Genomic DNA, 22,835 nt, shown 5'->3' with positions numbered 1-22,835 from the left:
AGAATCAAAAGGAGTCCATTAAGTGCTACATGGATATAGTTAAAAAATCATATAGTTGTAGGCTATATTATTCTAGACTTTTTAAAACCATCTTCTTGCTTCAGAATTTGTGTTTTCTCTGCCTCCCGGCCAATATCCTTTCAATGTAACATCACCCTGTATCCAGCAGTATGTTGGGACTCTTGTTTTTTCCCCCCAATTTATTTTAATATTTCATCCTGCGGAGCAGCTTCCATTTTCCGTGAACCAGTTGCCATTTTAGGTACGTCCCTGCGCTTCCTTAGCAGAAAACACTGTTTTTATTGTGTTTCTCTCATTTTCACTATCATACCGGTGTTTTCTTTTTCTTTTTGTTTTGTTTTTTGCTGCCTTGGGAGGGCTTCTGCCCTGAAAGGCAGCCAAGAAATATTGTAAGTAAAATAAATAAACAAACAAACACTGCACAGCCCTTGGCCCTCCCAAGAACAAAAAATGAGGAAGGTCTTGCCACTTTCATGGAAAATGTTTAAAACAGCCTTTCCCCACCCTGGTGCCCTCCAGATATTTTGGAATACAACTCCAAATGACTATTGGCCGTGCTGGCTGAGGCTGATGGGAGTTGTAGTCTAAAAATGTAGAGGGCACCAGGTTGGGGAAGGTGGGTTTAAACATGTGAGTACAATTCTGTAAAGAACTCCAATCCACTCTATATCAATAATCCATAATGTATATTCCTAATTACAATCTAAGAACTTTTTTGCTAGATAAAATTTTATTTATTTATTTATTTATTTCATTTCTATACCGCCCAATAGCCGAAGCTCTCTGGGCGGTTCACAAAAACTAAAACCAAACAACACACAATAAAACAATTTAAAATATATAGAACATTTAAACCACAATATAACAATACAACCACAATAAAACCTAGCAGCAGTAGAGGAGTTTAAAATACAGATTTAAAACAACAAAGACAAAAATTTAGAAAGCTAAAATGCTAAAATGCCTGGGAAAATAAAAAGGTCTTCACCTGGCACCGAAAGGAATACAATGTAGGCGCCAGGCGAACCTCACTAGGGAGCTTATTCCAGAGCCGGGGTGCCACAACAGAAAAAGCCCTCCTCCTAGTAGCCACCCGCCTCACTTCCTTTGGCAGGGGCTCACGGAGAAGGGCCGCTGATGATGATCTTAAGGTCCAGGCAGGCACATATGGGAGGAGGCGATCCTTCAGGTAACCTGGCCCCAAGCCGTTAAGGGCTTTGAATGTTAACACCAGCACTTTGAATCGGGCCCGGAAATGGACTGGCAGCCAGTGCAGCTGGAAAAGTACTGGCGTAATATGAGCTCGCAGGCCAGTCCCTGTTAACAATCTTGCTGCCCTATTTTGGACCAGCTGAAGTTTCCGGACCGTTTTCAAAGGCAGCCCCACGTATAACGCATTGCAGTAATCCAGACGAGAAGTTATCAGAGCATGGATCACTGTAGCTAGGCTATCTCTGTCTAGATAAGGGCGTAGTTGGTATACCAGCCTAAGCTGATAAAAAGTGCTCCGTGCCACTGAGTTCACCTGTGCCTCAAGTGACAGTTCTGGATCCAAGAGCACCCCCAAACTACGAACCTGATCCTTTAGGGGGCGTGCAACCCCCTCCAGAACAGGTTGACTATCACCTAGCCGGGCAGACGAACCACCCACTAACAGTACCTCCGTCTTGTCTGGATTAAGTTTCAGTTTATTGGCCCTCATCCAGGCCATTACCGTGCCCAGGCACTGATTCAGAACAGCCACTGCCTCACCTGGTTTTGATGAGAAAGAGAGGTAGAGCTGGGTGTCATCCCCATATTGATGGCACCTCAGCCCACACCTCCGGATAACCTCCCCCAGCGGTTTCATGTAGATGTTAAACAGCATGGGAGATAAAATAGAGCCCTGTGGAACCCCATGGCACAATTTCCATGGCACAGAGCAGTAATCCCCCAGCACCACCTTCTGGAATCGGCCATCCAAGTAGGAGCGGAACCACTGTAGTGCAGTGCCTCCTACTCCCAACCCAGACAACCTATCCAAAAATGCATGTTTTCTGAAAGGATCTAATAGTTCTGTTTGAGGAATTCAGTCCCTCTCTATTGGCTGAAGACCTAGAACTGATGAGATGACTTGAATGCTTCTGAGGCTCCAAATGATCAACAGGCAGCTGGTCTAGTAACCTGTTTTGAAAAAAGGGTATTAAATGTAACCAATAATAGGTCAGTTAGAATAGCAAGGTGGATATGCAAGATCTGTCAGTGTTGCAGTCTTCACTGTAACTGCTCACTTCGTAAAGTATCTTCAGCCATCACCCTAGTTTCAATGTCTTTATTGGGTAGTATCTGGACTCGCCAGGAAAGGTGAACAGAGGCACACGTTCCATCTCATCTCATTTGAATGACAGAATTGAGCTGTTTGCCTTATAACGTTAACTTGCTCTGCCCCACTTTACAAATCAGCATTCTAATCTGAATATTTAATTTTTTCCATGTCAGCCGGCACCGGATGAGTTCCCAAATCTTTATTCACCCCAACTAGAAAGGATGGTTACACCTGGCGTTTGTAGAGTGCACATTTTAAACAGCCAGAAAGCTTCACGCATCTCTGTAATCTTTACAATAGCTCTATACAGTAGATGAGCATTATTATTTACTCATATGGCATACAGGGACTGATGCTGAGGAGGTAAATGTTTATATAATTACAGTACAAATCGCAACTGATCTTGAGCCACTGCCAAACCACTGAAGAATGTGATTTCTTGACTATACACTTTCTAATGTTACGGAGTTCTGCAATGTGTTTTAGGTGTATTGCAGTCCAGTCCTGAGCACCAGATGGCAGCATTGATACATTTATAGGATAATGCAGATTTGAAGGCACGTCTCCTTTTGATGTGGGTCCTAATTAACAACTTGTTACCCTGAAGAGAGGTTTTGTGTACAAAAAGCAAATATGCATAGGTTCATTTCCAGTGTTCTAACTTGTTGCCTTTTCCTCCCTGATAGTATTTGTAATTAGGGATGGGAGAAGGAGCGATATTCAAGCTCACTGAGGTTGATGCTCATCTCCCGAATGTGAGCATCTTCCCCCCGTCCCCAAAAGGAAAAGTGCACATCTCTGAACATGAAAAATGTGCACTTTTCTTAGCACATCTTAAATGTGCACTTCCCCCATAGGCTAAAGGGGGAAAATGCGCAGTTTTAGTGGTAGTACATAGCAGCAGTAAACATGCCAGAAGCCTCATGTCTTGCTAAAGGTGCGTGTCAAATGGAACAATTGACAAATATCCGTCCCTATTCACACTGTAAAAAGTAGCACATTCCTATCACTTTCTCTGTAATTACATTTATAACCTGCCTTTTTTCCCTCTTGCAAGGAACCCAAGGCAGTTTACATGGTTCTTCTCCTCTCCATTTCACCCTCACAACAACCCTATAGGTTAGGCTGAGAGTCAGTGACTGGCTCAAAGTCACTCAGAGAACTTCATGGTTGAGTGGGGACTAGAACCCAGAACTCCCGAGTCCTAATCCGACACTCGCATCACTATACCAAACTGGCACTTTTTATATGTCCGTAAGGAACATGAGAAGTGGTCCTGGAGGCCCAGGATGTAATTTTACCGAAGTCTGACTTTAACATGGCATACCATGGTTCTATGCCCTCCCGTAGTTGCTGTGGCTGAAGTGTATGAGGCCTGTGGCCCAAAAGCAAAGAAGAAACTCATTTTTGTTACACTTCAAACTTCATGAAGTAGAAAGCAAAAGGCCTCCTTGCTTCTCCTTGCGTCCTGTCAGGTGCACGTGTAAAACGAATGTAGCAAGCCCAAAGTTCAGATGTAAAGTGAGAATGTCAGCCTTCCATCAGGGATAGACCCCCCTGCCCCCCAGTCTCTGTGCACAAACCTACGAGAGTGCCCTACACAACCACCCTGACAACAGACCTTCAGAATGACATTAGCTTTTATACCACTACAATGTGATGCTCTCTTTTTTTGTTCCTGTGCAGTGAAATATTCCCTTGTAGCTCAAATTCAAATCTGAAAGACATCAAAGTACAATATGAAACAAAATGGAAGGCACCGCAAGTGTCTGGGAGAAAATAGAGGGAGGTACATTACTTTGTAGCTCCCCTTCTCATGCCAAGATTGCAACGCCACAGAAGTCAGGAAGCCACAGTGGGTGCCTTGGATCCCCTTGGTAGGTTAGATTGTTTTTCATCTGTAGTATTTCTAAAGTCTTTTTCCTCCAGTATTAAGGAATAATATATATATTTTTAAAAAACACCACAGCCCTTAATATAAGGACATTGTGTGTTATGAAGCATGAAGTTCTATAAATATTTATGCCAAACTACAAAAAAAAGTTGACAGTTGTTATTTTCTCAGCCATATTGGGGTCATTTTGTTGTGTTTGACCACAGGATTGAAGAGCACACATGAGTTTCTACCTTTTCGGAATGACATTTGGATATTGGCACATTTCTCTCTCTCCTTTACTTTTGATGAGTTTCTGAACTGACCATTTCACAGGCACTTTTAAAACTCGCAGCAAGGTATCTAAACTAACAAATAAGATCCTGTGCCTTGTTGGCCACAACATCAAACCCTTTAAAGGTGGGGTTTCTAAAACATTAAAGCTGCAAGCAGTCCTGTGAAAAATGGGAATGAGTCCTTGGGGGACTTGCTTCCAAGTAAACATACATTAGGATTGGGCTGATGATGGAGTTGATATTTGGTTCTAGTGCTATGGGAGGTGCTGGAACCAAAGCCACGGCTCAGTGGTGGAGCACGTGCTTTGCATGCAGAAGGTCCCAGGTTAAATTCCCGGTATCTCCAAGCAGAGCTAGGAAATAATCCTGCCTGAAATCCTGAAGAGCTGCTGCCAGTCAGTGTTGACAGTACTGGGCTACATGGACCAGTGGTCTGACTGGCAGATTTCTGTGTTCCAGCATGATTACTGTAGCGGTTCAGGTATTATGGCTGCCTCTGCACACCAGTGCAAAAATTGTGGAGGCACTGAGCCTTGTGGCTTGTTTAAAGCAGGGGGTGGCAGACTTGTCAGATCTACTTTTTTTTTTACTAGAACCCAGATAGCCATCAAACAGAGCCAGGGGCGCAATACTTAACCCTTAGATTTAAAGTGCAGGGTACCTCTGAGCACATTAAGAGGGCAAAACTACATGCTACATTAAATATAAAGAAGCAGATAATCCTAACTTGCCTGTTCTCCTTCAAGTAAGTGCAAGGGCCCTGATCTGAATTGGGACTAGCACGTGTAGGTAGGGGAGGTTTAAAGCTTCCCACCCAACTGCTTTCCCCCTTAAATTTGCTCGTCCCCACAGCATGGGAGCTAAGAAGATGGGGAAAACCTCCATGGGCACCAATGCAGTTTTTCTTTTTAGCCCGTGTGTGTGTGTGTGTATTGGGGGCAGGGGGCTGCGGTGGCGTGAGGAGTGGCTGGTCCTGATCTGGGCTGGAGGCCTGTGCACTTCTTGAAGGAAAAAACGTTGGGATCATCTGCAAGCAACATATTTAACATAGTGTGAAATTTAGCTCTGAGCTTATGTGAATTAGTTTTCAGTACTAGAACTGACCTGAGCTCACGGTTCTTTTACACACAACAAGAGTTCTTTCAAGAGTTCTTTATTTTAGTAGCCTAGTTTAGGTGGGTGAAGTCATACTGTTGTTGTTGTTGTTACCTATTTGGGAATAAGCAATTCTTGCTGATCTACTGCAAATCACCCAGAGATCTGCTTGTAGCTTCCAATCTACCTTCTGCCCACCTCTGGTTTAAGGTGTATGCACAGATATGAGTGGGGCGGGAAAGACACATTGGGAAGGAATTAGTGTTCACTAGCGACTTCCTTTAGAGTAGACAGCTATGTATTGTCAAAAAAGAGGAAATGTATCACTCAAAAATAAAATTTGTTTTAACATGGAGTATTGTGAGGTTCAACTACTGGTATTTGCTCCCCTTTCCCTTAAGGTTGTGCGCATAGATATACTAATATAATGTGGCTCTAAACACAAAGGGTTGGGTCCAGAATTCATCTTGCTTAGAGTAAACCAATTGAAATCAATGGAACAAGAAAGTCTTGACAAACCTAAGTCCCATTGGGTAGATCTTGTTGTGCCCATGCACTTGTTGGAGTGAATGGGGCTTTCCGCGACAGGGCTTTCATAATTCTAAAAATAACACAAAACAAATGGAAACGCTTGTTTCTGGAATGGGGCAGGTGAGCGGAGCTTACAGAAGGGAGCTCTGTTGACCTGTCCCATTCTAGAAATGAGTGTTTCTGCTAATTTCCGGGGTTATTTTTTAGAAGCACAAAAGCCCTGTTGCACAGGTGCTTGCTCCTGCAAGCACAATGGAGGCAAAGCAGCCCCATTGGATACTACCCATTCGTTTCAGTAGCCCTACTCTAAGCTTGACTATGTCTGGATCCAACGTAATGCGAACCAGGGTAAGCATACTTCCTATAATAGGAGTCTCCTGGGCAACTATGCAGTGTTAGGTACCATTTAGCAGAAGTCACTTAACCATTTAGCAGCATACTGGTTAATCCATCGTTTCGATATAGTTTCCTAGTCTTTATTGTTACTAATTTGTATGGGAACTTGTTGAAATTGGCAGGATGATTTCAACAAAAATTAGTTCTGTTTTTATTCTGCATTGGTATATCATTGGTTTATTCTGCCTCAGTGAGTTACAGAGTATATCCGAGAGTTGCATTTTTGCGTGCTCACATGTTTTCGATATATAGCTTTGACTACAGGTACTTGCTGTTGGTCACTAGATGGCATTGCCTGCCTGCCTTATCTTTTAAGGAGAACAGTGTGGATGTTCCTGCTGTCTGAGCTTCCCAAGTACATGCTAATATTGGAAGAGTGCATACTTTCAATCTCACTTAAAGTACCAATAATTCCTTTATCCAAATCAACATTTGCTTTATGAGTGGAAGCCCTGGCAGAGAGTTGCAAACACACACGGCTGTTCAGAGAGATACAAAATTATATCTTGTTTCCCTAACAAGAAAGGGTCACTGGTTAAAGAAACGGCATCTTAGAGCATGTTGAACTCTATGAGCTTCTTACTGAGGTTTATGCTTCTTTTGCAGGTTGCTTGTCTAATACGGGTTCCCTCCGAAGTTGTGAAACAGAGAGCACAAGTCTCCCCCTCTTCCAGTACTATACGGATCCTTTCCAACACTATATGTGAAGAGGTAGGAACTGAAGCAGTAGCATCTTCTTTCCCTGTTTACCTGTCCCCACTGTGTCCCCTTCCTCTGTTGGTTTCCCTCTGTTGAAGTTTAGTTTACAAGCTTCTCGGGGCAGGGATCTATCCTCCCATCCTCTGTAAAGTGACATGCATGTTGAGGGCATTATCTCAGTGAATAGCTTTTAGTTAAGGAGAACTTTTGAACCATTAATGCTATAAGAATGCAAAGTCACTCATTTATTCTCCAAATCATTTATGATTCTTAATCTTAAAACTCCCTGCTCGTTTATCCATTCATAGAAATCCTACTTTTACAAAGCCTTTAGACACTAGGTTAACATATTTGTATTTAGCCTGCTGTTTCAAATGTATGTAATGCGTCTGCATTGTTTCTGTGGTTTTTAATTGCTGCCTTTTATGAAGATGCTGCGATATTGACCATGTTGTTTCATTGCATGCTGTCCTGAAATGGATGAAGGGTGGCATAAAAATGTTTTAAATTAGGGTGTCAAACCTCTTTCAGCCTGAAGGCCAAATTCAATTTCAGGGAAGCTCTCAGGGGCCAGATTAAAGTGGTGGGCAGAGCCAAAATGCCCCCAATACCAGCTTATTTTAGCTTAAAGCTCTTCCTGCCAGCAACTAAGCCTTACGAGTGGCATCTCAATCTTTTCGAATAGGGGAAAAACTTCTCAAAAACTGGGAAACCGCCAGATGGTTGGTGGTTGGGGAAGAGGAGGGGTGGCCCTCTGGGGAACCCCAGGGGCCTGGATTGGGACCCCAAGTGGGCCGAATTTGGCTCCCAGGCCTGAGGTTCTGCAGCCTTGGCTGAAATGAATAAAACCCAAAGCCATGCAGCTGTCTCAGGAGAGGTAGCCCTCATGCAAAAGATTGAAATGCCTAGTTGAGGAAGTAGTAGCTGTATGTTGTTGTAGGATGTGTGTCGTGTGGGGATGTGTTGCAGGCACAGCAGTGAATACTTTCGGCGGGGGGGGATGATGGAAATTGGGCTAAATTAATTGGCAAGGTGATGAGCAATGGTTTTGCAATTGTTTGAGTTCTTTTCCATTATTCTTAAATAGTGGCTCTTTGTGCCGCTGCAAACCTGTCGAAGGCAAGGAGTGTCTGAGCATAGGTATAGCTGTTGGACCACTATGAATGTATGGAATTGCATCAAAATAAGACAGTTTTCCCATGGAACAGTATGCACAGGTGCATATGTGTGTTTCCTGTAATAATATCTCCATGTAGGAAAAAACCCATTTGTTAAGGGACCCTCAACTAGGGGCTGCTTTCCATGTTCATTATGTTTATTTACTTAAACCATTTTTACTCTGGTTCTGCACCAAAAAAGCTCCCAGAGTGGTTTACATACAATTTGGCCGCAGGCTTACAATCTAAAAGACATGTCACAAAAGGAAAAGGGGATGAGGAAGGAAAAGGGAAAATAAGCAAACTCTGGTTCCAATTTGTAATGTTATGTGGTAGCTGTTAGGATAATGAGCTGGAATGGAAACAGTTCAGGGAGAGGAGGAGCCCAGTGGAGCTGATGGTATGGCCCATTCCCATCTCTCCCTCTGCTGCAGCCTGATGTAACATCTGGCAGCAGCCATTCTAATTTGGAGCCATGGGATTGCTTCTGAGAATCACTTGTACAACTAAAATTATAATGCAGGGAGAACTTCTGCATGAGAGAATCTTGGCATGTTATTGTCTGGTTGGTAAGCACACAAATGTCTAGACAATTGTCTTGTTACCTCTTCAGAAATACGAGTGGCTTGTAGTTGAACTCTTAAGAGGGGAATTGACATGATAGGTGTTGGGCAGGGATTTATCCTGTGTGCCACCATTAAGTTTTGGAAAAAGGGGACTGCAGGATGACCAGCCAGGCCTGTAAGAATCCTCAGAAGCACAGTGATAGGCCAAGGTATCATATGATACCATATAACTCAGGATGGGCCTGGTCCTTGGCCAAAGCAACAAGGCAACTTGGCTTGCTGCCATTCCCTCCCTCAAACTTTCCTTGTCTTCCACCTCAACACAGGCAACTTTGACTGAACTTATTCTTGGACCTCCTTTGGCGAATTTAGCAGGATTGATGACATAGAAGTAATTGAGAAGCCATAAAAACATAAGAAGAGCCATGCTGGATCAGACCAAGGGTCCATCTAGTCCAGCATTTTGTTCACACAGTGGCCAACCAGCTGCCCATGGGAAACCCACAAGCAGGACACGAGTGCAACAGCACCCTGCTGCCCATGTTCCCCAGCAACTGGTGTACATAGACATACTGCCATACTTGTCATTAAAGATGCTGTTTTAAGAAAACCAGAGGACAAGATCTGTAGAATGAACACAAATGCATTTTTAAATATTCTGCCCATTTTTGAAAGCAATGAAACCTTTTTTTCTTGGGAATAACTGAACCATTGCTCTTAGAAATTAAGAGTAGGCCTACAGATGCATTACATTTTGGGTTCCCATCAGCCTTGGAAATCCTACTGCTCTCTTTATATGCATTTGGAATAGCTGATGATTCTAGATACCAGCTATGCTTGGCAAGAATGAGTTCACACATTTCTATACCTTATTTATTTATTATTAAATTTATTTATTTATTTATTAAATTTATTAATCGCCCATCTGACTGGTCACCCAGCCACTCTGGGCGATGTACAACCCACCATAAAACAATTTAAAACAATAAAATTTTACCATAATTTTTTTTTTTTAAAATACCCTAACCCACCCCAAATGCCTGCCTGAACAACCACGTTTTTAATGCACAACGGAAGCTCATTAAAGAGGGGGCATGACGGAGTTCCCTAGGGAGGGAGTTCCACAGAGTGGGGGCCACCACAGAGAAGGCCCTCTCCCTCGTCCCCACCAGTCTAGCTGTCCTGGCTGATGGGACAGAGAGAAGGCCATCTGAGGCTGATGTTGTTAAGCGGCCTGTCTGGTGTTGCTGGAGGCGCTCCTTAAGATAGGCTGGGCCTGAACCATATAGGGTTTTAAAGGTCAAAACCAACACCTTGAATTTGGCCCGGAAAACAACTGGTAACCAGTGCAACTCCTTCAGCACTGGAGTGATGTGATCTCGCCGGCGGCTGCCTTTAATCAGGCGAGCCGCTGCGTTCTGCACCAGCTGCAGCTTCCGAACCATCTTCAAGGGTAACCCCACGTAGAGCGCATTACAGTAGTCTAAACGAGAGGAGACCAGGGCATGTACTACCGATGGGAGCAGATGGTCGGGAAGGAAGGGGTGCAGCCGCCGTATCAGATGGAGTTGATACAGCGCTGTCCGGCTCACAGCTGACACCTGAGCCTCCATGGACAGCTGGGAGTCCAAAATGACCCCCAGGCTGCAGACCTGGTCTTTCAAGGGTAGCCGTACCCCATTCAACACCAGGTCAACATCCCCCAGCCTCCTCTTGTCTCCCACCAGAAGTACCTCGGTCTTGTCAGGGTTCAGCTTCAGCTTATTCCTCCCCATCCAGCCACTCACCGTCTCCAGACATTTGGACAGGGATTCTACGGCCAACCTTGGTGAAGATTTGAATGAGAGGTAGAGCTGCGTGTCATCCGCATATTGATGACACTGCACCCCAAACCTCCTGATGATAGCCCCCAGTGGCTTCACATAGATGTTAAATAGCATCGGGGAGAGGATGGAACCCTGTGGCACCCCACAAGTAAGTGGCCACGGGTCCGAAACCTCCTCTCCCAGTGCTACCCTCTGGTACCTGCCAGAGAGGAAGGACCGGAACCACCGCAATACAGTGTCTCCAATGCCCAACCCCTCCAGGCGGTCCAGGAGGATACCGTGGTCAACGGTATCAAAAGCCGCTGAGAGGTCGAGGAGAACAAGGAAGGAGCATTATCCCCTATCCAGAGCCCTCCTCATATCATCCACCAGGGCGACCAAGGCCGTTTCTGTCCCATGCCCAGGCCTGAAGCCCGACTGAAATGGGTCTAGATAATCAGTTTCTTCCAAGTGTGCCTTCAACTGCACCGCCACCACCCGCTCAATCACCTTGCCCAAAAATGGCAGATTTGAGACTGGGCGAAAGTTGTTCAGAACTTGAGGATCCAAGGAGGGCTTCTTTAAGAGCGGTCTTATCACTGCCTCCTTGAGGGCTGATGGCATCACTCCCTCCTCAAGGGAGGCATTCACCACCACCTTGATCCCCTCACCCAGTCTCTCTCTGCAGCTCATAATGAGCCAAGATGGGCAAGGATCAAGTAAGCAGGTGGTCGGCCTTACAGATGAAAGCACCTTGTCCACTTCATCAGGAGGAAGAAGCTGGAACCGATCCCACAAAACCGGTTTGCCACAGGCCGCCTCTTGCTCACTAACTGTATCCACAGTGTGCAGAGTAACACACCTAATCTGATCAATTTTATCTGCAAAGTGCCTTGCCAAAGCCTCACAGGAGGCCTTAGAATGCTCCAGTGGTTCCGGAGCCACAGGACCGACCAGGCTCCGGACCACTTGGAACAGCCTCCTGGGGCAGCACTCTGCAGACGCGATGGAGGCAGCATAATATTCCTTTTTTGCTGCCTTCACCGCCACGTGATAGGCTGAAGATATAGCTCTAGCCCGTGTCTGATAGTCTTTGGAGCGAGACTTCCGCCACCGGCGCTCTAGCCTTCTCACCTCCTGTTTCAGAGCTCGTAACCGCGGATTGAACCATGGTGCAGTCCGAGCTCTGTTCAGGGGGAGAGGGCATTTCGGAGCCACCTGATCTAATGCCCCAGTAATTGCGGCATTCCAGCCACCCACCAGGGTCTCGACCGAGTGGCCATTGGCATGCCCCAGAGAATCCCCAAGCGCGTTCAGGAATCCATTTGGATCCATAAGACGCCTGGGGCGGACCATTTTAATGGGTCCTCCACCCCTGCGGAGGGGTTGTGGAACCGAGAAGTCCAACATCACCAGATAGTGATCTGACCATGACAAGGGGGTGGTGGATATACCCCCGACTTCCAGATCACTCCCTGTTTCTCCAGAAACAAACACAAGGTCTAGTGCATGACCGGCTACATGGATGGGCCCAGTTAGAATATGGTGCAGCTCCCAGGAGGCCATGGTCTCCATGAAGTCCCGAGGTGCTTCTGTGAGGATGGCCTCCGAATGTACGTTGCAGTCCCCCAACACCAGTAAGTTAGGGGACTGTACACGCACATCAGAGACCACCTCAAGCACCTCGGCCAGGGAGTCAGTCGTGCAGCGGGGTGGACGGTACACGAGCAGAATCCCCAGACTGCCCTTTGGGCCCAACCTCCAGTACATGCACTCAGCAACCTTGGTCTCCCGGAGAGGGGGTCTGGTGAAGTCCAAGGACTCCCAGTAGATAACAGCCACTCCCTCTCCCCGATCCCCAGCCCTCGGCTGCTGTGCATACAAAAATCCGGCTAGACACATGGCTGCAAGGGTTGGAGCAGCAGCCTCGGCCAGCCAGGTCTTCGTAATACATGCCAGGTCTGCACCCTCATCCAGGATCATGTCATGGATGAGGGAGGTTTTCTGGGTAACAGACCTGGCATTGCAGAGCAGCAAACGAAGGCCAGAAGATGGGGTCACGCCTCCCCCAGCCATCCTTTGGCTCTGGACAGGCCCGGAGCAGGGGACAGATACTACACATCTCTCCCTTGTTCCCCTTACCTGGCATGGACTGCTCCTAGCGCTCCGCCAGCACCTGCCGCCCAGCCTCGGTATGTTCCGGCCCCCAACACTCCCCCACTGCCTCCATCAGGTGGACACATGCCCCCTCGCTCCCGCCTATCAGGCAGGCTACCCACCCCTAAAAACACAACAAAATCCCCCCCAACAAAATAAAACAAACAAACAAAACAATTAAAATCCCCTTAAAAATGCCAGGCAGGAGTCCACAGGGAAGGCCTGGTGGCGGTGGTAGCGGCGACAGCGGCAGCAGGCCCAGCAGCAGCAAGCACAGCAGCAGCAAGCACGCCTCTTCCCCGGTGGTGGTGGTGGTGGCTTCTCCTGCAGGCCCTGGCTCTCCCAGGCCACCTCAGCCAGCCAGCTTATGTAGCCCCTCCAGGGAGGGGCAGGTGGAGCAGCACAGCTGGCTTGGTACCTGGGGACCTGGTCCTGCAGGGACTGGCGGTCTGCCAGGCAGAAGTCCACAAGGAAGGCCTGGTGGTGGTGGCAGCGGTGGCCGCAGCAGGCCCAGCGGCGGCCGCAGCAGGCCCAGCGGCGGCCGCAGCAGGCCCAGCGGCGGCCGCAGCAGGCCCAGCGGCGGCCGCAGCAGGCCCAGCGGCGGCAAGCACGCCTCTTCCCCGGTGGTGGTGGTGGTGGCTTCTCCTGCAGGCCCTGGCTCTCCCAGGCCACCTCAGCCAGCCAGCTTATGTAGCCCCTCCAGGGAGGGGCAGGTGGAGCAGCACAGCTGGCTCGGTACCTGGGGGCCTGGTCCTGCAGGGACTGGCAGTCTGCCAGGCAGAAGTCCACAAGGAAGGCCTGGTGGTGGTGGCAGCGGCGGCAGCAGCAGGCCCAGCGGCGGCAGCAGCAGGCCCAGCGGCGGCGGCAGCAGCAGGCCCAGCGGCGGCAAGCACGCCTCTTCCCCGGTGGTGGTGGTGGTGGCTTCTCCTGCAGGCCCTGGCTAATAAGTTACCTTCCTGTTCTTCCAACTTAATAATGTGACATATTATCCCTTTGACATGCAGCTGTAACTTATTATTTTTAGTAGCTGTTAAATAAGTTTTGAAAGTAGGGATAAAGCTCTCCTTTGTTAGTAAAGCTAGGAAGACAATATTTAGTGTGGTTTTAATCAATATTGTCAATTTGCTGGAAGCCTAGATATTAGGCTCAGTAAAGCTGTTATACCTGATATGTAATAATCAGTAAATTGCAATCTTTGCTAACTTAATTCTTAATAGCTGACACTTTTTCTTGTTGATTTGCAGGGTATTCTAGGACTCTACCGAGGTTATAAAAGCACAGTATTGAGAGAGGTAAAACACTTCTTTAAATGCTTGAATCTTATTTATTTATTAATTTATTTATTATGTGGGTCTTTGGACTTTCTTGAGTTATTTTTCCACAGACCTGTTATGATAGCAATGCAACTCAATGAAAAGGATGGAATTATAAAACGTTCTCTCTCTCATGCTTCCCTTTACCCAGCCAATCCTGACAGCGCCCCTCTTATAGGCAAGAAGGGTCAAATGGACTTTACAGCTCACTCGACTCTTCTTTTTCTTCGGTGTTATGCAACATATTTAAGGTATTGGCATTGTTGTTGCTCTGGCTCCTTTTTATCCCTGGCTGCAGAGGTTTAGTTTTATTATTTATTAATTACATTTCTATACCGCCCAATAGCCGAAGAGCTCTCACAACACTTAAAGCCGCAAAATACATAATAAAATACAATATAAAATATAAAAGTTTAAAACTACAGTGTAGAAGTATAACCAATGGTTGGGAGGATCGCAGTGGAACAAGAGATCGCAGAAGGATCAGAAGAAGCCTCTGCAGCTGCTTTCTGTCAAGGTGATAGAAACTTTCCTGGCCCTGTTTAGCTTGATTCTGTCTTTAGTGAGGGGCTCCAGCCAAGATCCCTCTCCTCTCTTCCTGTGGTGCACTGCCACTGCTTGAGGCAGGACCCTCCATGCCAGAGGTCCACAGTTAACATTAACTATGGTTCGTCAGTTTGGGTGATAGAACAAGCTTCGTTTAAGCGAAGACAGAAATGGAAACTCCTCTTGGCTATGCCAGAGGAGGAGAGGGGAACTGGAAGTGGGTGAGGCCAGGGCTTGTTTTGGATTGTTTGTCTCATGCTAACCTATGGTGCGGTGCCCATGGGACAACTCTCTTGGCGCCCACCAAGCTCCCTGCCCCTCCTTATTTTTATTTCTTAAGGTTTGGAGGGAGCAATCTTATGGCCGCTAGACAGCAGCTAGATGGCTGTAGGATATGTTGTTTTCCGGGAACCGACCTCGGAGCGCAGGCTCCCGGAGAACTGACCTCCCCCCACTTCCGCGCTGCCTTGGAGGCAGCGCAGAACAGCCCCATCCTCTGTGCTTGCAAAAGGAATGCAGAGTGGACGGAAAGGGGTGTGGCTGGGAGCATTCTGGGGCAGGGATTGCGTAACTGTCTGTACGACACATCCTATGTGTCGTGCAGCAGCCTCCTTCCCCGCTCCGTCCTCCTGCAACTAGACAGCTGCAATCAGCTGTCTAGCCAAAAAAGCAGGGCAGGAGAAGCACAGGAGGAACTATCCCCTGTGTGCTTCTCCAGCCCTGCTTTGGATAGGTGGTCGCCTCTGAGTTCAGAGGCAGCCGCCTATATAGATAGGATTGCTTCCTTAATTAATTAATTTTTATCTGGGATGCTGGCATGCTGCAAAGCAAAGTGCTGCCCCCCAGTACTGTATTTATTGGGGTTCAAAAGAGAGGTTTTTTGTTCTGGACCTCAGTCCCACCCTCTGCCTTGTAATTAGGTTCTTGGGCAAGTTACTTTTCTTTAGTCTCACCATTTTGCCTTCTGGGAAATGATTGTTTTGTGACTGGCAATGCCCACCATGGCAGACATTTTCTGAATGTGCAAGCCCCTCCCAGCAGCCATTTTGTGATACCACCCATGGCTACACTCTTTATTCCAATTGTGCCCACCAAACCCAAAAGGTTGGGACCCCTTGCTTTAGCCTGACACCTGAAAGTAGCCATTGTTATCACACAGTGTAAGAGGAATAAGAAACAAAATGCACATGCATATTGGAGCTGAGAAAACACTTGGCTTCTAAAAACTTGGTTTGACATCTGGGACAAATTTGAAAACATTTATCTAACTAGGATGATGGCAATATGTAGGAGGAGAAGGAACACAACTTTTACTATAATACCAAAATGTCCATTTTTCTCAATTTTTGGGGAGTGGGGTAGGAAGACTGGGGCCATAAGGCAAGAAAACTGAAAATTATAGTATGCTTGTAAAACAAAATTTAATACAATATAAATAACAGCAAAACAAGCTCAGAGTTCTTTGACAAGTGCAAAGTTTCCTAGTGTTTTAAAGAGAGCTTCAGCTATTGGTCAGTATTGAAACGGAATAAATACATAAAACAAACTACCAGTTGCAAATATTTCTTCAAAAATTTACTTATTCCTTTAAAATCTTTCCTCTGTGCATTTAGATCAGATGGTGATGACCACCTTAGGTTGAAATGAAATGACAACTGTTTTATGTCCTGTGTCAATACTTTTATATAACAATAAGAAATTCCACCCTTAGAATAGCTCTAGGTACTGGAGAACGGTAACGAGGTTTTCTTTGTTTTATCACCTCCGAGAGTCTCAAAAATTAGTTATTTGTGTGAAGAGATGACACCTGTTTTTCTCAAACCTAATCCCTACTATAGTTTCATCCTGTACTTATTTTCTGCCTCACTAAGCACATGTTACTTGTTGAGATTTCATCTGGTTGCAGGCAAAAGAGAAAAGCAGGGGGGACAAGGCTTTTTGATTTCTCTGAGGGTTGCTGAATAAATGTAGTTGCATCAAAGAATAGTGATCTGATGGTTACAACTGAATGCTATTCTCTCTCCAAAATGTATTTTGACATGTGTCAGGGTGGTAATTAATTTCCAAGCGGGTCTCTTAGCATAGTATGTGAACCTGCTGAGAGAACTCTGTTTACTCAAAATTGCAACACTTTGTTGGAAATTTAATTGGGGCTCTTTCCATTATGTGTATTCATAAAAGTTCCTTCAGAACCAATTTCAGCTGAAATATTGCTTTCTTTTTGTGTGTGTGTAGCATCTGCCTTGATGGAACGAGAAACAAATTATTGTTGAAACGAAATGTGGCTTCAGTTCAAAATCAAACACATCACAAATGATCAATTGTACAGCATTGCTGTTTGTTCTTAAGTGTCATGCGCTTAGCTCTGCGTTAAAATGCCCATGGTTTTCAACACTGAATATTTCTGTTTTGGGGAGATGTGTCTGTTAAATTGTTTAATTGGTGGCTTTTACACAGTCAGACATGGAGCTGGGCTTGTTCTGAACCTCCACACGTACATTGGATATGTAAATAAAAGAAAGCACACACACAATCTGTGGTGTTCTACTTCTAAGCTGGGGCAATTTCTGTATTGGGTGGGAGACACGGTATTAATTATTGGATATTTTCCTATGTTCTTTTTCCACACTGATTCTAGAACTAGATGTGACAGAAGCTACATGTGTCTCCTCTTTTTTTCTTGTCCTTGATCATGTGTAGAGAAATAAATCGTGACATGATGTCACAGCGGTCCAGTTTCCCCCACCTCCAGGAAGTGGGAGCCAATTAAATGGAGTGGTGGTGGGGAAATTGCACAATGTGGTGACCTCAGGTCATGGGATGTGTAGTTGTAGAAGTTACTGGAAAAAGCAGAGGACATGGGGATGCTGCCTTTGGCAGCAGCCATGCGATTCCTATTGCATCTAATTCCATGTAACTTTTTCCTGTCTGTGATGCCGCTGGTACGTGTTCCCTTTTTTCAAGCCTCTGAAGCTGATACTGTGTTTTATGTATAAAATCATGATTAAACCTTGGAAGATGACAAGACAAGCAAATTCCACCTCAGCATCTTAAGATGTGTCCTATTTGTCCCAACATAACTCATCCCATCCAGATACAGAAATGGAGATGAAATGATGGAATGCAGGAACAGATGATGCGATTGTGCTAGACACGTTGGGGACCCAGGATGCTTCCAGACAGAGGGCTGCTAGCACTACCAATCAAAAGGCATTGTGCACCTATTCCATCTTTCCCTCCTTAACAGTTTTTTTTTCCTGATAAGAAAAAAGATGGTAGGAGTAGTGGGAAAACATGAGAGTATTACAAATGGAAGATGTCATTGTCTGGGCCTTCTGTAAAATTCCATGAATGTGGCAGGGCAATTGCACAATAAAAGCCTCATCTGGAAGCACCCCCAGTTGCATAAAACAGAACCAAGGAATTTTTGACACAGCTTGTGTGAGTTTCCAGAACTGGAAAAATGAGAGCGTGTGTGGGGTAAATTAAGCCACAGCAGGGGGAAAACTTTTTTGTGGCCTTTGTGCATCATTTTTGCAAAGTGTTGTTATACTGATAAGGCCAGTTGAACGGGGAATTATACATTCTTGGGCTCATAGTTTGGTGATGAGCTGGTGACATCTATAGCTCCTCTGCTGAAAGTTTATCCTGGTAAGCTGAGCCAGGCTTTTCAATTTCTGTAGAATTCATTTTATTAACTATGACCAAGGAGAACATCTGTTAAAATTCCATTACATTTAGTTCATGGGAAAAAGGGGGTGGAAAGGAGGGAATCCCTCCCCTGATCCTCAATTTTCTTTAGACTTAAAAACAAAAACCTAATAGTCTTTAACAGATGCCTGAAATGGACATTATAATGAATGAAGATGTAGCATTAAAAAGCAACCCTTTATTGAATTGCAATGTTTACTATAGTTTGGTGTCTAATTATTTACTCTGGATGGTTGTAATATAATTAAGGCTGACATACTCCTCTTTATTTTAAATTGTTTGCTGCAGTGCTGTGAATCTGTAAGGGCTAGACTTTTAAAAGAAATTCCTATGACTCAGACTTCTATTTATTCATAAATGCAATGGAAAAGAAGGAAAAAATACCTCCTGCGTACTAAGCTGTAGTTGCCTTGTTTGAGAGGTACTTTTAGTACAGCTAGCCCAAGAGGATCTCTGTATTAATTTGACCCAGCTAAACTGGGCCATTTTGGCTAACACAAGAGACATAACTGCAGACCTCCACAGTTCAAAGATTGCATCTCTATTACAGAAGTTGTGGTCTGATTCCAGTGTAGCATTTCCTTAGTGACATTTTGATGATGGATTATCTATGTACATTTTCTTGGGATTACCCTATGAATGAGAACCTAGTTCTGTCCTGCTTCCTGTAATCTGTTATATGGATAACCTTTTAAAAATGCATGTAGGAAATAGATGTATACATATTCAAGACCATAAAAAAAACATTGTGAGAATAGGAAGTGCTAGTTCATCCAAATCAGGATCCACAGAAATGAATCCTGAGGGCAAAGATGAATCTAAGCTTCCAGTGAAATGTTTGTATTGAGCCCTGGAATATGCATTTTTCTCCCAGGAATCTTTATTTGACCTTTCAAATAACTATTTTTGTGATTTGATCTCCCAAATCCTATATCAAGACCCCTTAAATTGTTGAGAGCAACAATTTTCATAAAGATTTTCTTTTTTAAATCTGAAATTAGAAATTAAAAAAAATGGGCATATAACTTAAGATACTTGCTTTTCTGTGGAAAGTATATTAGAACTTGTGTTCCAGGAACACGATGCATGAGAGTTGTCGAGGACTCTAATCCCCTTAAAAAAAGGTTTTTGGCCCTGCTCCCCATTTTCCCTCAGAGAGCAATCAGATGTGCTCACATTTTTTTAAAGCTCTTCCTTTATTCCATTTCTTAATCTGCATTTTCTTGCTTGGTTGTTCTTTTGCTCTCTTGTGCTAGCAAAGCTATGTGCAGGATCAAGCAGTAGAGTTCTGATTTGGGAACACTACCACCTCTAATGGCATTGGTCCTAGGATGTACTCTGAGCTTTAAAATGGATACATCACAGCTTCTAGAGGTTCTAGTGCTCTCTACCATTGTGATAAGGTGCACAATGTGGTGGAATCAGGATAGGGCCTGCAAGTCTGCCATGTGGTGCACCTTCCTTAAGGCCATTTAGTCCTTTGTAGGTGGAATCTACCAAAGCAGTACTTTCGATATAGCCTGAAAATGTATCCCTCTGGCTTTTCCATTTTATTTGTTTACAAAATTTCTATCCTTCCTTTCTGTTTAACAGCGCTCAAGTTTTTGTAAAAATGTAACCATCAAAATTAGATCAAGTAATATAAAAACATAAATAAACATATACACAATAGCTAAAAACCGAGTGCTCTCAGGGAAGCAGTCATATACCCAGCTAACGTGCCAGAGTCTTGTTTGTTATTGGAATTAATCACAGAAATTGCTCCACCAACTAGGAACAGACAGAATCAAGAAAGAGCTATTGATCTGGTTCACACATAAAGACAACCCAGAGTACCGGTTGAGTATGGGTTGTTGTTGAAAGGTGTGTTAAGTGCAAATTCTGAACTATAGTTTAATTATATGTTCTTAACCACGAACAGACGTTTACTTCTTGGGAGGAGAGCAATGACAAATCTTGATAAAATAGTGAAGAGCAGAGACATCACACTGACAACAAAGGTCCGCATCATTAAAGCAATGGTATTTCCCTTAGTAACCTATGGGTGTGAGAGCTGGACCATAAGGAAGGCTGAGCGAAGGAAGATAGATGCTTTTGAACTGTGGTGTTGGAGGAAAATTCTGAGAGTGCCTTGGACTGCAAGAAGATCAAACCAGTCCATACTCCAGGAAATAAAGCCAGACTGCTCACTTGAGGGAATGATATCAAAGGCAAAATTGAAGTACTTTGGCCATATCATGAGAAGACAGGATACCCTGGAGAAGATGCTGATGCTAGGGAAAGTGGAAGGCCAAAGGAAGAGGGGCCGACCAAGGGCAAGATGGATGGATGTGACGGACTCGACCTTGGGGGAGCTGGAGGTGGCAACGGCCGACAGGAAGCTCTGGCGTGGGCTGGTCCATGAAGTCACGAAGAGTCATAAGCAACTGAATGAATAAACAACATCAACTGTGAACAACCCAGAGTTCACAACCTAACAACAAACCATGGGTTCTCTTCTTGGGTTGTTCATGCTTAACAACCCATTGTTAAACCATAGTGCAGGGTTCATATGTAATGCCAACTCACAATTTAACACCAACCCACGATTCAACCCGTACTCAGCTTTGTTGTTATGTGCGAACCAGGCACTGCCAATCAATTCTTTCTTCCAGAATAGCGTTGCACAATTTGTGAACCACCAAGCTGAATTCAAACACACTGGCCATGTACTGTGTTCTGTTAGGTTAGCCTTTCTATCGGGCATGTTGGCTGGTGCTGATGGAAGTTGTAGTCCATCAGCCCTGGAGGGTGCCAGGTTGGGAAAGGCTGTGCTCGGTGCTTGACAACCTCAGGGAGTAAAAATTAACTTATTTGGCTTGGTGGGGCACACATGTTATGCAGGCCTGTTCCAAACCAAGGGATTTATGTGGCTCATGGGTTGGATGTTTCTGTTCCTCTTGTCAAGCATGGTCAAGCTGGTTTAGTGGCCACAGTGCACTTATTGTGCTGTTGTTGATTATCTATAGCATGCAGTCAGGGTGCCAGGCATTTGGAAAGGTGTTCCTGAATCTTTGCTTAATATGCTACAGAAACTTCAGGCTGAGCCAACCGGGTTTGGTATGGTGATGACTCAGCACTCCAGAATCTTGGCTGCCATCTTTTTTCGAAGCGGTTCTTTGTGAACTGCAATTATTAGCTGGATACTTTGCACATTCTCAAGGTGATGTATTAAGTGATAAGGTGAGGCCACCATTGGGAGTTTTTTTTTATGGCACGTCACTAGTCATTTGAATGCTCTGACACATTGCAGGCATGTTGCAATTTTGCACTAGTCAGTACAATCTCAATTCAGCTTTCATAGCCTTATGACAAGGTGCCTTGGGTGTGGGAGAAGACACTGGGGAAGTTGTCTTTTTTTAAAAAAATTCCATTTTCCTTTGGCTGTGTGGTTTCAGAACATTTGGACTGCATGTAAGATGCTCTGTTAGGGAAAAAAAAGCCTTTCCCAATGAGATGTGATCTACAATATGTTACTCTAGGCTGGCTTTGATTTTTGTTCATATATTACTCAAGGCCTGAGTCAGGAAATACTGGAGAATTATTCCAGCATCATGTGTTTCTTACGTAATTTTTGCAGCTGCCATGATCAGCATATACAGTTATGTTACGCACATGCAGATGAATTATGAAATCAGATACAACACTTTAAATATACCTTTCAATGCTCAACAGGTTGTCTATATTGGGATTTTCTCTACAACCATGGAGTTTACAAACCTGTTCTCTTAAAACAAATAAATAAATATTTATTTTATTTTTATTTGTTTTTATTAATAAAATAAAATAAACTTAGATTGTGGGTTTGCAGAGCAGCCTCCACACTTAATCCTTGGACTATAGTAATCTTTAACATTTGTATATTATCTCAAGCACTTGTTGAGTAGAGGGGTGATTCAAAAATAATGAATAAAGAATAATGAATATAAGTATGTTTGATATGAGTAGCATGTGTTTTATATATGCATGCACACACAAACACCAGAAGGCAAACAATGCAATGATTGTATTACTTGGTTTTAGGCCCATTTCATAAGTTATACTAGGCATTGTTGAAAAATAAAAACTGGGAGATTTCAACACCGTTCAACTCCTCATTTGGGTGTAGTGTTTATGATAACATTTCTGACCTGAAACCACACTGGGACCATATCCATGTGCTCTTGTTTTTCAAACAGCTGACACATACTACTGTAACCCATAAATTGTGCCATATTTTAAATAATGATGTAAAATGTTGCCATTTGTACAAAAGCACAGACAAGCAGGTCTTTGTCTTCTGTAAGGCCAGTTGTGACACAATATTTTTCATATTCAGAAGAAGC

General features: G+C 44.5%; 1 protein-coding gene across 8 annotated transcripts in view; it reads left to right on the top strand.

Moving 5' to 3' along the window:
• SLC25A26 (solute carrier family 25 member 26) overlaps positions 1–22,835 on the top strand; it is a 176,027-nt gene that overhangs the window by 31,100 nt on the left and 122,092 nt on the right. For 5 of the 8 annotated variants that reach the window (XR_014788571.1, XR_014788570.1, XM_084840455.1 and 2 more), the window contains exons 4-5: positions 7,124–7,228; positions 14,146–14,465. Coding sequence is in view for 6 of the 8 variants with exons in the window: in XM_084840455.1 (XP_084696581.1) it covers positions 7,124–7,228; positions 14,146–14,465 (425 nt within the window). In the remaining 2 variants the exon portion in view is untranslated. The remainder of the gene's footprint in view (positions 1–7,123; positions 7,229–14,145; positions 14,466–22,835) is intronic. The other 3 variants (XM_084840458.1, XM_084840454.1, XM_084840460.1) reach the window with 1 other exon arrangement.

This window comes from Heloderma suspectum, chromosome 2, assembly GCF_057233095.1.
Source record: "Heloderma suspectum isolate Gila_16-S chromosome 2, 16-S_ref, whole genome shotgun sequence".
NCBI classification, from domain to species: domain Eukaryota; kingdom Metazoa; phylum Chordata; class Lepidosauria; order Squamata; family Helodermatidae; genus Heloderma; species Heloderma suspectum.
The sequence above is the reverse complement of the archived record's forward strand: the minus strand, read 5'-3'. Positions and strand labels throughout refer to the sequence as shown.